This window comes from Cucurbita pepo, chromosome LG04, assembly GCF_002806865.2.
Source record: "Cucurbita pepo subsp. pepo cultivar mu-cu-16 chromosome LG04, ASM280686v2, whole genome shotgun sequence".
In the NCBI taxonomy this organism is placed as follows: domain Eukaryota; kingdom Viridiplantae; phylum Streptophyta; class Magnoliopsida; order Cucurbitales; family Cucurbitaceae; genus Cucurbita; species Cucurbita pepo.
Genome location: NC_036641.1, coordinates 5,131,208 through 5,145,368, shown reverse-complemented (window position 1 = coordinate 5,145,368; position 14,161 = coordinate 5,131,208). Strand labels below are relative to the sequence as shown.

At 38.4% G+C, this 14,161-nt stretch overlaps 3 protein-coding genes and 1 long non-coding RNA gene across 6 annotated transcripts; 1 reads left to right on the top strand and 3 right to left on the bottom strand.

Moving 5' to 3' along the window:
- The first annotated feature begins 113 nt into the window (after positions 1-113).
- LOC111792214 (OTU domain-containing protein DDB_G0284757-like) lies at positions 114-6,005 on the top strand. The gene is made up of 10 exons (XM_023673559.1): positions 114-317; positions 813-1,046; positions 1,428-1,501; positions 2,375-2,429; positions 2,508-2,582; positions 3,036-3,109; positions 3,242-3,290; positions 4,500-4,584; positions 5,366-5,422; positions 5,537-6,005. Exons 2-10 carry the CDS (start codon positions 879-881, stop codon positions 5,581-5,583), a joined length of 684 nt encoding a protein of 227 aa, XP_023529327.1. The 5' UTR covers positions 114-317; positions 813-878; the 3' UTR covers positions 5,584-6,005.
- LOC111792213 (glyceraldehyde-3-phosphate dehydrogenase A, chloroplastic) lies at positions 5,857-7,887 on the bottom strand. 2 transcript variants are annotated; one of them, XM_023673557.1, is made up of 5 exons: positions 7,651-7,887; positions 7,440-7,559; positions 7,017-7,321; positions 6,687-6,931; positions 5,857-6,578 (listed from the first exon to the last, which is right to left on the bottom strand). In XM_023673557.1, the coding sequence occupies exons 1-5, from the start codon at positions 7,690-7,692 to the stop codon at positions 6,076-6,078; spliced, it is 1,215 nt and encodes a 404-aa protein (XP_023529325.1). In that variant the 5' UTR covers positions 7,693-7,887; the 3' UTR covers positions 5,857-6,075. The 2 variants fall into 2 exon arrangements, with proteins under 2 accessions (XP_023529325.1, XP_023529326.1); XM_023673558.1 differs by having other exon boundaries at positions 7,440-7,556.
- A 1,753-nt stretch (positions 7,888-9,640) lies between these two features.
- LOC111792672 lies at positions 9,641-11,390 on the bottom strand. The gene is made up of 2 exons (XR_002814845.1): positions 10,923-11,390; positions 9,641-10,352 (listed from the first exon to the last, which is right to left on the bottom strand). It is a non-coding gene; the product is annotated as an uncharacterized LOC111792672 (long non-coding RNA).
- A 162-nt stretch (positions 11,391-11,552) lies between these two features.
- On the bottom strand, positions 11,553-13,113 carry LOC111792671 (WD repeat-containing protein LWD1). 2 transcript variants are annotated; one of them, XM_023674223.1, is made up of 2 exons: positions 11,942-13,113; positions 11,553-11,745 (listed from the first exon to the last, which is right to left on the bottom strand). In XM_023674223.1, exon 1 carries the CDS (start codon positions 12,985-12,987, stop codon positions 11,947-11,949), a length of 1,041 nt encoding a protein of 346 aa, XP_023529991.1. In that variant the 5' UTR covers positions 12,988-13,113; the 3' UTR covers positions 11,553-11,745; positions 11,942-11,946. The 2 variants fall into 2 exon arrangements, with proteins under 2 accessions (XP_023529991.1, XP_023529990.1); XM_023674222.1 differs by having other exon boundaries at positions 11,953-13,113.
- Positions 13,114-14,161: the final 1,048 nt, after the last annotated feature.

The window sequence follows — 14,161 nt, the reverse complement described above, 5'->3', positions numbered from 1 at the left end:
AAAATATTGTTGGAGAGCAATGTTTAGCATAGTTTTTTCTAAATATAAACCAACCCTAATATGATAGAAAGAGAAAAAAGTAATTTAAGGAATAGAATAAAATGTCCGGTTGATGTGGTTTGAGTCCCATCTGCGGGTATTAACTGTTACGCCCAGGGGGGAACCCGCGTAAACCACAGGCTCACCCTGGGTCCCTTCCATTTCAACTTTCACGCGTCTCTGAATTCTCTAACCCTTTCCTCCAACAATCTCCTGATTTCCTCCCGCTTTGTTCATTCATCTTATCTTTTCCGCCTCTTTGCCCCTTGCTGTTGCAGGTTAATTTGATTTCTTTCTCTTTTTCAGCTTAATTTGATTCTGTTCTTCCTTGATATTCTGTTTTTATTGCTTCGTTGTTAATACCGGTAATTGTAATCTGCTAATCATTGAAGAAGATAGGCCTTATCGTTTTTTGTTTCATTCTTTTAGCGATCGATTATGTGCTTATATTTAGATCATTGTCTGACTGTTCTATCCGCGTTCCATGCTGTTTTACTGTAATAAGAACTCCTGTATTTGATTTTTAATTTGTTTGTTGTTCCTTGCCTTCTTTATCATCTTCTTATATTATCCAGTTATGGTGGTTGCACGCACATTTGTAGGATTAGCCATATTATGCTTTTGTGTTCTCCAAGAAATTTACCATTTTCATTCTCACTTTTGAATAGATTGAGCTCGAATTTCACATTCGTCGAACGGTTTTTTTTTTTTTTTTTTTTTTTTTTTTTTTTTTTTTTTTTTTTNTTTTTCCCCTTTTTTTTCTGTATCTGCAGCTTAGATTTGGGATTTTTTCTTCCGTTCTTTTACGAAGTGTTGGCGAGTTATTGATAAGTGGCAGCATGAGGCCGGGAACTCCGAACTTTGGAGAATGTTCTAGTTCAACTTCGTTGAGCTCTCATCTGGAGGACGTTGACGACGATCACATGATTGCTGTTGTATTGACGGAAGAGTATGCTAAGCTAGACGGTGCTATTGCCCGACGCCTCGCTAACCTTGCCCCTATTGCTGTATGAATCTTTGCTCTTTTCATTTTGTTATAGCATACGCCTTTTTGTTAAAAAAAGGATATTTTCTTATGAAGATAGAACTACCAATCGCTTTATATCTGGGGAACTAACTATGAAAGTCTCGATTTATAAATGGGAAATCTGATCAAAGAAGCTTATTAATAACTACTTCTCAGATTTAATTGTGAAACTCTTTCTCTTTTTAGATCGTTGTCCTAAAATTTTATTCTGATAGAATGTTCTGAGGTGCTTGTTCTATTTGTTCCGTCATTGTTCATGAACTATTTTACAAATTTTGAGAGAAAGATATTACAAATTTTTTAAAATGTTAAGATATTACCTAACCTCATATGTTGAACTTCACTTTTCATGGTATTCCAGCATGCTCCAAGGATAAATTTGTATATCCCGAACCAAAGTGATGCCAGTTTGGAATATCATAGGCTTCTTCAGAGGTATGTCTCCCGCATTTTTCAAAGTAAAAGATAGTTTGCCCGCTTGGTGAACAAATGGCTCTATATATATTCAAATACCACCCTTTCTCTTTGTAGAATAATGATAAAATTTAACATAAATAACAACTGTTAAAGAATATTTAAAAGAGACACATGCACATTCTCTCTCTATATATATATAAAGAGACATGCACATTCATGATTAAGCATCAGTAGATTGAAAATTACTTCCAGGGAGTTGAGATAGTGCAAGTTCTTAAATTTACTAGATGGATGATTTTGTAATCATGATCGTGTTGAAGGTCACAGATCCACTTGTCTAATGCTGACATTATTGTTTAGGCTTAGACTTAAAGGGATGTAATTTTCTGTGCAATAGTTAATTCCTTGATTGAGGAATAGTTCAAACAAATCTCACTAAAACTTGACAATCATAATGAAGAATAGTGAGAGTCTGCCTCGCTAACTTCGACAACTTAAGGATATTTGAGAGTCTGCGTCAGCTTATTATCCTACAGTCTAGTTTGAGCCGTTCAAAGTCTATCCTACACTTTTATTCTTTCAGGGTGCGGTTTGATTCTGTATCTCCCTCTTGTCACAACGTGAACTAAGTTCATTATGGGTTTTCTTTCTTTCTTAATTTCAGTCTTCTTATTCAGTTGCGATAATATCTAAAGTCCAATAAGGATTGCCTTGTTTTTCATTATGTTCTTGTGTTGTCAAGAGGGAATTCATTAAAAGGATCCAGATAAAAACTGATGGTGGTATAAGTCAAGTGTATGTTTAATGTCAATAAAATCTTCCATCTCCCTGGGCTTCTCTTCTCTCTCCTACCACATGTGGTGAAGTAGTTCTTATTTCATTCTGTTTCAGGTTAAATGTCTATGGTTTGCATGAAGTGAAGGTCTCTGGTGATGGAAATTGTCAGGTATGTAAACCATTTAAGTAAGAAGTAGAAGCTTCTGGTTTATCTACAACCTACCTCTACTTTCTTATTATATGGCAGTTTCGAGCACTTTCAGATCAGATGTTCAAATCACCCAAGTATCACAAGCTTGTGCGAAAAGACATTGTAAAGCAGGTAGATTGTCCTATCTTGAGGGGCTTGAACTAGGGAGATTAGTGGTTTTTATTTTTATTTTTAATTTTTGCTTTTGGGATGAAAAGCTCAGCTTAGGCAATTGAAGGAGGAAGTAGGGAGGGTTAATGTAGCATGTGGTCCGAGTAGTTGGGAATGGGAGAACAAGTGGTAATTTGAGAAGTGACTTTCCAAGATCTAATTATTTCCACTGAAATTTCACTTTTACTGTTTTAGAATCTGCAACTTCGGTCTGCATTTTGTCATATCAGAGGTGTTCTCTCATACAGAGTTTTATCAATATATATAAATTAAATCTGATCTGTTAGACTTGTCAGCTGTGACTGGTAACGTCTCACCCATGTTTTGATACCAAATTAAAGTGAAAAGAGTTTTCAACTAAGGGTGAATATGCTGCTTGAGTATCACACATCTGGGTTTGTTTTCATGTTCCAGATAAAGGACTACCGTTCTCTATATGAGGGTTATATTCCAATGAAGTTCAGTCGTTATTACAAGAAAATGGCGAAGTATGTGAAATTGTTCAAGATCATATTCCCTCTCTCTCTCTCATTGAATCAATGTTCATCTGTGGATTAACTGATATTAAACACGTTCTTGAGGAAAAGATTTCCTTTCTGATTACTTACTATATGATGCAGATCTGGTGAATGGGGGGACCATATTACCCTACAAGCTGCAGCTGATAAGGTATATCATATAAGCTAAAACTAAAAATGGCATTGTATTTGCTACCTTGATGAGTGATTGTTGCATGGCATTATCAATTTAGGATTTTGTATAAAAGATGTACCAAGGGGCATGAGCAGCAAGTTTTCATATCCTTGGCAATGTAGACAATTGACGAAAATTACTGGACATTGGATTATTGTAGAGGGTTATTACTTCTGAATGAAGTCAGGCTCTTGGATTAGGTGTTTCTCCAACTACCATTGAGCTTGGAGTTTAAGATAAAATAGAGAGAGCGAGAGAGTGAAGGAGAGATAGGGTGGAAGAGATGGGTGATCATACGTTGATGAATGAAAAATGATTTCAAAGAATTTGTTTATCCAGTTCTAAATTGTATTCCCAAAATTATTGATGCATCGAGAGCGATATAGTGTGGAGGTCATGGCGACACCCCTTCCCTTGAAGAAGAGAACTACCACCATTGATAGAAAGATTCTATTGAGATCGACAGCAGAATTAGAGGCACAAGGGTGAAACTTACAGAGACCACAATGATAGAGTTTCTTTCATTATCTCACATTGGGGTTCTTTGAGATGGCTGGTAATGGTTATCCGAGCCCTTCTCACAGCTACTTCGAATCAGAAATTTTTTAGAGAGGAAAGATTCGTCGAACAGACCATTTGGGTTGAAAAAATCACCAATAAAAAAGGTACACATATAGAGGTTGCACTGTTTCGTGACAATGGTGGTTTAAACAAGCTACTTATTCCTATTGGGGAAGATCAAAATGGTTTGGATGTCTTTTTTAAACTCATATCCAACTACCCACTTGCTCCTCCATTAAAGGCGACCTTCAAACCCCAACCTCCCCCACCATTGACTATCAAGACTGCTTTAAATCTCCCACCAAAGGCTTTATACGAATCAAACTAACTCAAAGGGCGTTCTTAGACAAATAGCTCACTTTTGATGCATCTTTTTGTCATGTTATTTATTATGCAATCTCTAGGTGTCTAAGATCTTTGTTCGTATAGTTATGCATCTCTTTTATGAAATTGGGAATGTCTTTTATAATCATCATGTACTTACCATCCTTTTTGTAAAATTCGTATATAAATAAAATGGTTTCTTACCAAATATATATATTCCAAAACTAAAGATTTTCCACTAGAACATTTAGTCATACCTTCTCTGTTTATTTCTTGATGTAGTTGCTTGATTATGTGCAGTTTGTGGCAAAGATTTGCCTCCTGACATCATTCAGAGACACTTGTTTCATTGAAATTGTTCCGCGATCTCAGACTCCAAAGCGTGGTAAGCTGAGAAGCATGGATACATATATAAGACATAAATACAACACGAATATAGTGACATGTCATTTTGTATAAATCTAGGACTCAGACACAAGAAAGACATAGGAAGGAAATTAAATGAATAAGTTTATGCATTTATATATTGAAAAAAAAAATTAATTCGATGTATTTTGGCTCAAAATTTATTAATTTTGTCTTAATAGTACTATTTTTGTCTATTTAGTATGCTTAACAAGTTTTGAAAACATGTCTAATAAGCATTAGACTTTAACTTTATACAACTTGTGTTGACACTGTCTATCGTGCTAATAAGTTTGTGAGTGTCTAACATGTGTCAGACACATACACGCATGCATACTTTCCAAATTAAAGTGTTTGGGTGAAATAAGTCCAACTTGTTTTTTTATATCTTTCTTTTATTGTTTTTTTCCCTCCAAGAGTTCTGGCTATGAATATGGAAGAAGTGACCATTTGTGCTGCTTAGACTTAAAATCTCCTTGGCTACAAATTTAAGATGGAACCTGTAATTATAAAACATTTTGCAAGATATTTGAGATTGATGAAATTCAATATATTCACTGAAACTACATACGACGGGACTTGGTGTCAGGGCTATCTCCAAACTACCTGCAATTCTGATATATATTTCTTCTTTATCTCAGTTTCTCAATGCATAGAGCTGAGTCATTTGAATGTCGACACATTCGAATTTACACACTAAATGCTTTGCTGTAGTTTTGGAACACTAGGGTTCTTACAGCTTCTTTATCTTTGCAATGCAGAGCTTTGGTTAAGTTTCTGGTCTGAGGTTCATTACAATTCACTTTATGCAGTTCAAGGTTTGGTTATCCTTCCAACCTTTTCCAGTTCCCATAGAAGCGAGGTTTATTCAGAGTGAATGTGCTTATAAGGGAACCGTGGATCTTTTAATAATATGTTTATCTGTCTTGCAGATGTTCCAGTTCAACAAAAGCCAAGAAAAAAACATTGGTTGTTCTAGGAAAACAGATTGTTGCGAGTATAGCATCATTAGGTATTTGAGTACTACACTGCAAAATTCTTGTTTTTCTTTTAAAAAAATGATTGATCCCAATTTTTCTACTTTTGTTTCATTTTGTGTAAATAGTTTGTCATACGTACATTGTGTTGTATTACTGCACTTATGAATCCTTTTCTTAATAAAATTATAGTCGCATTACAGACTCAAGAACTAGATTCTGGTGTCACTGTTCGACTAGAGCATAACTGAATTCGGTTTAGCATATCCTATAGAGCATGAAATCTCGAATGTATATTAATGAAATCTCGAATGAGACTCGACTCTTGGAACTTTATCACTCTGCATAGTTTTGTGGCATATATATTTATTGGATGGTGGGTAGTGGAAAATGGTTTTTCGTGTTCGCATTACAAATTTAAGGGAAAAATTAAGCAGAAATGCAGAAAACAAGCTGGAAATGTGGTTAGCTTAGAATGAGGAAACCACTCATGCTCATTTCCAGTTGTTGGCAACAATGTCAGCCAAATCAACAACCCGTTGAGAGTAACCCCACTCGTTATCATACCAAGCAATGACCTTCACCAAGTCATCTCCCATAACCATAGTCAACGAAGAGTCGACAGTCGAGGAGACGTCGGAGCATCTAAAATCGACCGAAACGAGGGGCTCGTCACAAACGGAGAGGATACCGTTGAGCTCCTTCTCGGCACTTTCCCGGAATGCAGCATTCACCTCTTCAGCAAAGGTCTTCTTAGAAACCTGGACAACAAGGTCAACAACAGAAACATTTGGAGTAGGCACACGAAGTGCAATCCCGTTAAGTTTTCCCTTAAGAGATGGAAGGACTAGAGCAACAGCTTTGGCTGCTCCTGTGGAGGTTGGGACAATGTTGAGGGCAGCAGCTCTTGCCCTCCTGAGGTCGCGGTGGCTGGCATCAAGTAGCCTCTGGTCACCAGTGTAGGAGTGAGTGGTAGTCATTGTTCCCTTGATGATACCTGCCATATATTTATACCAAATCCATCCATTCATAAACCCGAAATTTACCAGATTTTGTGCTAGAGCCTAAAGTTAAAGAATTTATGCTAGGATTCAGTCTGCATTACCAAACTTCTGGTCGAGGACCTTGACGAAAGGAGCTAGGCAATTGGTAGTGCAAGAAGCATTGCTGATGATAGGCTCGTCGTGACTGTAAGCATCGGCATTAACCCCGACAACATAGGTCGGAATGTCACCCTTCCCAGGTGCTGTAATTAGGACCTTCTTTGCTCCAGCCTCAATGTGCTTCCCTGCACCCTCTCTATCAACAAATACGCCAGTTCCTTCAATCACCAGGTCTATTCCCAAGTCCCTGCATTGTTATTTATCCATCCATTAATTTCTGATCTCATAGAAACAATGAATGGAAATTAGAAGCAAAGACTTTGAACACCCACTTCCAGGGAAGGTTGAGAGGATTGCGGTTGGAGACCACCTGGATGATCTTGCCATCGACTGAAATGGCCTCATCTCCGGCAGGCTTGACATCGGCTTCGAAGATGCCGAGGGTCGAGTCGTACTTGAGGAGGTGAGAAGCTTGCTTGACACCTCCACTGTCGTTGATGGCAACAACATCAAGTAGGGAATCCTTGCGACCATGCCAGCACCTCAAGAAATTCCTTCCAATCCTTCCAAACCCATTGATGGCTACCTTAAGCTTTGCTTCCACAATCCCTTTCTTGTATCCTCCGCTGCTTCCCACCTTCAAGAATTGAGTGGACGTAGGTTAGAATTGATTACTCCAAACAAAAGATTGCTAATCTCATGAAAATGCATACTGTTTCAAGAAGATGTCAAGCTTTTAAGGATAGGCAACTCACAGCAGAGGTTTGGAAGGCAATGACGGAAAGGAAATCATCGGAGGTTCGCCTCGCAAAGGGAAGACAGGTTGACGAGTTACGGAGCCCGGAGAATTCTCCAAATCCCTTTAGATTAGCCTGCTATATATGCAAAAGAATTTACTAATGTTTTCAAATGTAAAAGATTAACAGATTGCAGGGAAGGAATAGTACGAGTAATGCAGGAAGGAACCTGGAGAGATGGTTTGGCTACTGATAGAGTAGCCGTAGCCATGGTCGAGCGGAGGAAAGCAGCAGCAGCAGCAGCAGCAGGTGGTGAAAGAAGCAAATTGAAGCAGTAGAGAGATGGGAAACTGAGAAGGTTGTATATAATATTTCTTTGAATGGCTTTGAATGAATGATGAAGGCCAAGAGAGGATGAGATTATGGATAATAGCCTCTCACTCAATGAATGGCTGTGGTTACTCCTGTCTCTGTATCTTCTACTGTGTGATTTGTGATATTGTTTCAAATTTCTCCCCTCTCCCCTCCACTCCCTATGCTCTCATTTCCTACCAATTATAACTTACTTGCACATCCATCTGTGGGGCCAACCTCAAACCGTTCATGCCCTCTAACTCCTCACCCTTTTCTTTCTGAATCCAAGACGAGAAGTTTTAGGACACAGAATGTGAGATCCCACATCGGTTGGAGAGAAGAACAAAATTGTCTTTATAAGGGTGTGGAAACCTCTCCCTAGCAGACGCGTTTTAAAACCTTAAGGGGACGATTGGAAGGGAAAGCCCAAAGATGATAATATCTGATAGCGGTGGGTTTGGACTGTTACATAGACAAAATGTGGGTCATAGATGGTTCCAACCGCATAATCTTGTGTGAGGGTTATCTAGGTGCTTCTAGTTTAGCTATGAGTAGAGACTTGGAAGCTCTCAATTGATTAGTACAAATTTTTTTGATAGATTAATGTGAAACAATAAGTTAAAAACGACTAAAAATATCTCAAAATAATTCATATATTGTTGTATCTATGGTAATATGACAATTGAGAAGATACTAGGAAATCGACATCCAATCTATATGTTAATCAAATGAGAGATTGTTGAGAATGTCCATGATTGTAGAGGTGCTCGCTATGTCTCTAATGAGTCACATTTAGAATCGGTGAAACTAATTTAGTTAGATCATGATCGAATCTCTTATTAAAACACTTGAAAAATCATTCCAAGCAAGCCTATATTATTATATTATTATATTGGTATGTCTTACACACTATTGCATATCAGCCTATATTATTATATTGTTATATTGGTATGTCTTACACACTAATGCATATCAGTATCAATACACTTTACTCATCTCACATTAGGAGCTATATTGCTATTTGTGCTTCGTGTTATCTTGGTATTGTTAAATTTAGGCACAATTGAAATTATACTAAGTAGGTTCAAATTTTGCCTCTTCCACTTATTTCATACCCACTCGTAATGAACTCTGTCTGCCCAAACAAGGAGTCAAGGGCATTGATAGGGAAATGCAGGCACTTCCATCAGAAGGTGGAGCTAGGCATTGAATTATCATATAGTATGAGCTCCGTGTTATTCATTTGTTAACCCCCAGATGCCTAAAGCCGCACAATAATTTGTTTCCATAAGTTGATTTTTTTTTGTTACAATATGTAGTTAGATGAATGACTTGAACTTTTAAACTCTTAGTCAATGGTACAATAATAGTATAATGCAATTTATATCTTAGTTGAACAAAGACATGACTTGAACTTTTAAACTCTTAGTCAATGGTACAATAATAGTATAATGTTATTTATATCTTAGTTGAACAAAGACATTTTATTTTAAAACTCCATCCATAGCCGGGTATGAAAGATAATAAATAAATGATATTTTATTTTAAAACTCTTAATACAAACGCACAAGTCCATGACATCATTTTATGGATTATTTTAAATGAATGTTTCCGCATAAAAAGATCACATCATACACATAGTAGTAGCTCTATCTCAGTAGAAAATTAGGGGTGTTACAAATTCTATCCCCCACGATAGAAAAGACCGTCTATTGACTCATTTCTTCAAGTTAAGTTAGCTTAACATATTCTACCCCAAAATACAATTCAGTCCCTTGATCCACCATTCCCTTTATTCCTCTATGGTGGTAGCAAATTGTGCATAAATGGAAGTCCATGATTCAAAGGGGACTAGTCTACTTAAATTTTCAATATGCTTAGCAGATAAAATTTTATCACCAAGAGGAATTGTAAAGGATGTATAACAATTAAAAAATGTCTTGAACATAAGGATGTGTAACCTTGGCACACCATTAATGGATTGAAAGACAACAGAAAGTTGACAACGAGCGACTAGTTTACCGAACAAGGAGTTAAGCAAGGCTATTGATGGAAGAACCTGAACGAAGCTTTGATTGAAAATGCCTTGTATTCAACTCTTCTGGTCGGAAGGGATTGCTGCCTAAAGTTTATTTTTGCCTTTAAGATCTTCTCTTAGCAATGTCACCATGAGCATGGTATCACCACTAGGACTGCAGTAGATATGTTATATGGCGCATTAGGGTGTAAGGTTTAAGTTGAGGAATCACTGCCAATGGGCCAGAAAATCAGTGAATGTTTCATTTGGTAGGGACTGTTACAATTTTCTAGTGTTTGAATCACAATGGCAATGCCATCACAAGATTCAAAGAAAGATTTCAATCTGTGTGAGCCATCAACCAGCAGCCAAATTGTGAATCATAGAAAACATGTTGCTAATCTTCTTGAGTTAGCTTTCTAAACACAGAATTCAGGGGAATAAAAGGTAGAATGGGTGCTAGACTTTTGGTTGACTCCATAGCAAAAACTAACTCGAAGAGTCCACGACAGTTCGACAAAAAGAAAATTCAAAACGACCATCGAACTAAAGCTGGTCAACTGAAAAAAAAAAAAAACATGATCAAGTTAAAACCAGCCATACCATTGTCACTCCAAAAATTAGATGTAAATGCAATGCTGGACTCTTTTTTGTTCTTGCATCCCTAAAAGCTAAACAGATAAGAACACAGGTAGATTACAGAGCTCTCTTGTAATCTATTTCACTATTGCATGTAAATAATGGCCTTAAATTCCATTTTGGTTCTTCTACGTAGTTGCTTATTCCAAGAAAAAAGTTCATAAGGATCAAACCATTTACTCTCCTACCTTTTCTATGGAACAACACAGCTTTACTATATAGCAATCTTCTTAAAAAGTGCAACATGTACCGAGGTGCAGAAGAATGTAAGTCTAAAATATCACTTATCAAACAAAATTGAAGTGTTTTGACATTAAAGATACAGAAAAGTCATGAGAAATAAGAAATCTTTCTTATTTTGTCATAATAAATGATTAATGTTACAAAGATGAGTAATTAAATCAAACAAAAAGGCTAACCTGTTTGTTCTGATTCAACTTTCAGAGTGAGAACTGGGAGAAAGGAAAAAGAATGAGAAAAGCAGATAATACCATGGAGGAGGATTGTGTAGATGGGTTCAGAGTCCTTTGATGGCGATAGCTTATAGGTTGGTACCGAAAAGACTCGAGCGAAGATGCAGATAGGAACAAGCCTTCCTTTTCATCCCTGTTCTTCAATTATAAGCCCTTCTACATCAAATCATATAAAAGTAAATTCTGTTGAAGTAAATACTTGGAAACACCTTAAAGCTTCATGTATTGGTGATCACCTCACTTGAGGAAAATAAGGTGAAGACAGCACCTTGCACACCTGCAGGCTTTTCCCCACTGTTGATTAATGTTAAAATTTGTTGATGATAAACTTACATGACATACACTCATTGAAATGGTGGATGAGAAAAAAAGTAATCAAAGATCAGAAAAGATTGAATATCCTACCACTTTCTTACAAACTTCCGAGACGAATTCGAAACTTTTCACCTTTAGATAACATTTTCCCTCTTCTAAATTCTTGTCGTCGTGTAAATTTATCATCAGTCAATTCTAACATTCGTCGATGATAAGGTTATGTGCTTCGAACAATGGACTTAATTCTCATCAAGTTCCTCCCCATTCCAGAACAGAAAGTTAGCACACTTTAAATCCAGCAGAAACTTTGTATGGAAAGAAGGAATTTCCAAGTTGAGAGAAATGCACAAAGTATTCATACTTCATAAGTGTTCGATAATATTCATCAGAAAAAACATCAATATAGAAATCACTATGAAGGATAAATCTAAATTCGAGTGTTGAATCAAGTTTCAAGAACATAGTTACATATGATGGTTCTCAGACATGACTATCTGTGTAGGTGAAGAACCAAAGCTAGGTGTTGCTGCATATACCAAAAGGAAATTTCGTTAAAAGAACAGAGTACAAACAGCTGAAGGCAAATTATGGGTTCATGGCGGAATTGTACAACAATTAGTAGTATGGCCAAAGTGTTGTTGCGTAAAGAAATGGAACGAACATGCTAGAACAAGTAGACCCCATTATGTTTTCTGGTAGAGAAGTTACATGGAATCACTCACATGGATCATACCCTCAGAATCTGAAGCTTAGTGGAAAAGGCAATCGCAACCCAGTCCGGTTGGGAAGAGGACCATTGCAGCTGCTCGATTTCTGCTCCAGCGGTGTAGGCAAGAATGGGATCGAGGCCACCTTCGACTGGTTGGCCCATGGACGACAAATCCCAAATCAAGGCCTGAGAATCATCCCCTGCAGTGCAAATGTGGCAAGAACTATGAGGCGCCCATGCAATGGCGTTCGCACTAGCTTGGTGCCTCTGTAACTCGACGACGGGGAGCGTCGGGAAGCGAATGTCAAGCACGACAACCTTGGCGCTGTCCATGATAATCGTGGCCATATATCTCGGGTCCTGCTTGTTCCAGCCTAGCCGAACCAATGGAGTGTCAGGCTCAGAACTCTCGTAGATGATGGTAGAGTGCTCCTTGTCACGCAAATCGAAGACGCGGACAGAACCATCGGCGGAAACGGAAGCAAATACACCAACACCGCCCCAAGCGATGTCATAAACCTCCTTATCATGAGCGATGAGTTGCGTGTCGACGGTCTCGCGTTCAATATCCCAAATGGTGCAGGTCGTGTCGATACTGGAGGTCCCGATGCGCTTTGGCTCAGCATCGTTCCAGTCAAAGGAGGTTAGAGGGCCACAAAACTCGCTGTTCTTGTTGCCATTAAGAAGACTCTTGAGCTCCACAGATGAAGGATCGTCTGAGATGCGCCATACGCGGAGAAAATCGCTGGAAGTGGCGAGAAGATCAGGGCGCTGGCACTCCTTGTCTGGAATGAAGATGGTCTTGGTGGGAGGATAGGGATGCTCAAAGGAGAGGTTAGGGTCGGACCGGATCTCGCCGCTGGAATCATCAAGCTGGACAATCTCCACCCTGTTGGGATACTGCTCCAGAAGACTAGCGATTGCCAGCCGGTACTTCTTGTCTCGCCGGACGCTCCAGTTCATCGCGTAGATGTGCCATGGCGCCTCATAGGTATAGATCTCAGACCGCTTCTGCTGCTCGTCGGAGCCATCTTGGTTGGCCTCACTGTTTGCACCCATCCGCCTCTCTCTCCGCCTCTCTCTCCGCCGTGAAAAGGCAGCGACCTGTTGTGATTGAACTGTGACGATGATCGGAACGAGTCAAATTGGAGTAGGAACTTGCTGAACCCTCCCGGCCACAACCAAATCCACCACAACATAAATTATTATTTATACAATATCCAATTATCCTATTTCCATTGGCCATCTTTTATTTTTATTTTTATTATTTTCCTTTTAATAAATTATTTTCCAAATTTCAATTCATATAATAATTTGCACGCAACTCGACGACCTAGACCTAGCCACGGCTAAACCATCGTCGGTGCCGTTGTAGATGTGTGGTTATTAACGAGATGCGACTGCTGTCATAGACCCATCACCACTGATTCTATAATTAACAATTTTTTTTATGATTCAATCATAAATTTAATCTCTCTCGAGCCAATAAGAGGGATAAGGGTCGATGGTTTAAGTTTCGAAATCAGCACTCAAGTGAACCACTCATCTACTTATCTCTAAAATAGTAGATATATTGAATTAACCAATGGACAAACCCGTCACAAGCAAGAATTCATAACTCGCTTAGAATTAAGATACTAAATATTTCGTGATCCGAGCGATGTCCTTCCACTCGCCACTGATCAAAGCTCTAATGTACTAGTTGGCTTACTTGTTTGTTAGAGGACTAGTTGGGTCGATAGAGGTGGTTCAATCTAACCTTTGGATCGATGTTTGACATTTAGAATCAAATAATGTTGGTGTTGTATTAATGGGTGATGGTTTGCTGATACAGGAGGGAAGTTTTTTAAAAGCAACGGGAAGAATTGCTCAGATACCAGCAAGCGAGACTTATTTAGGTTGCTGCGGATCCTTCGGCCATGAGAGGGTCTTTTGGCTGCCGTGTGAAGTTTAGCTTGCTTTAGCAACCATGTGATGATTCGACGTTCTGGTAGGTGTAGGAGCTGGGCGAAGTGGTAGTTAAGCTCTGGTGGTGATTCCAGTGCGCGGTGAGCGTAGTAGTCCCCTCGGGTGTGTCGTGAACACCCTAGCTAAACACATTAACGCTCGAGGTGAAATTTCAGCTTCTAAAACATACGATGTGGTTCTCATACATCTTTTTGTCTCATCGAATAATATGTCCAATAAAACATACAACTTTTTGTCCTGTGTCTTGTTTCCATTTTTGTCTGTT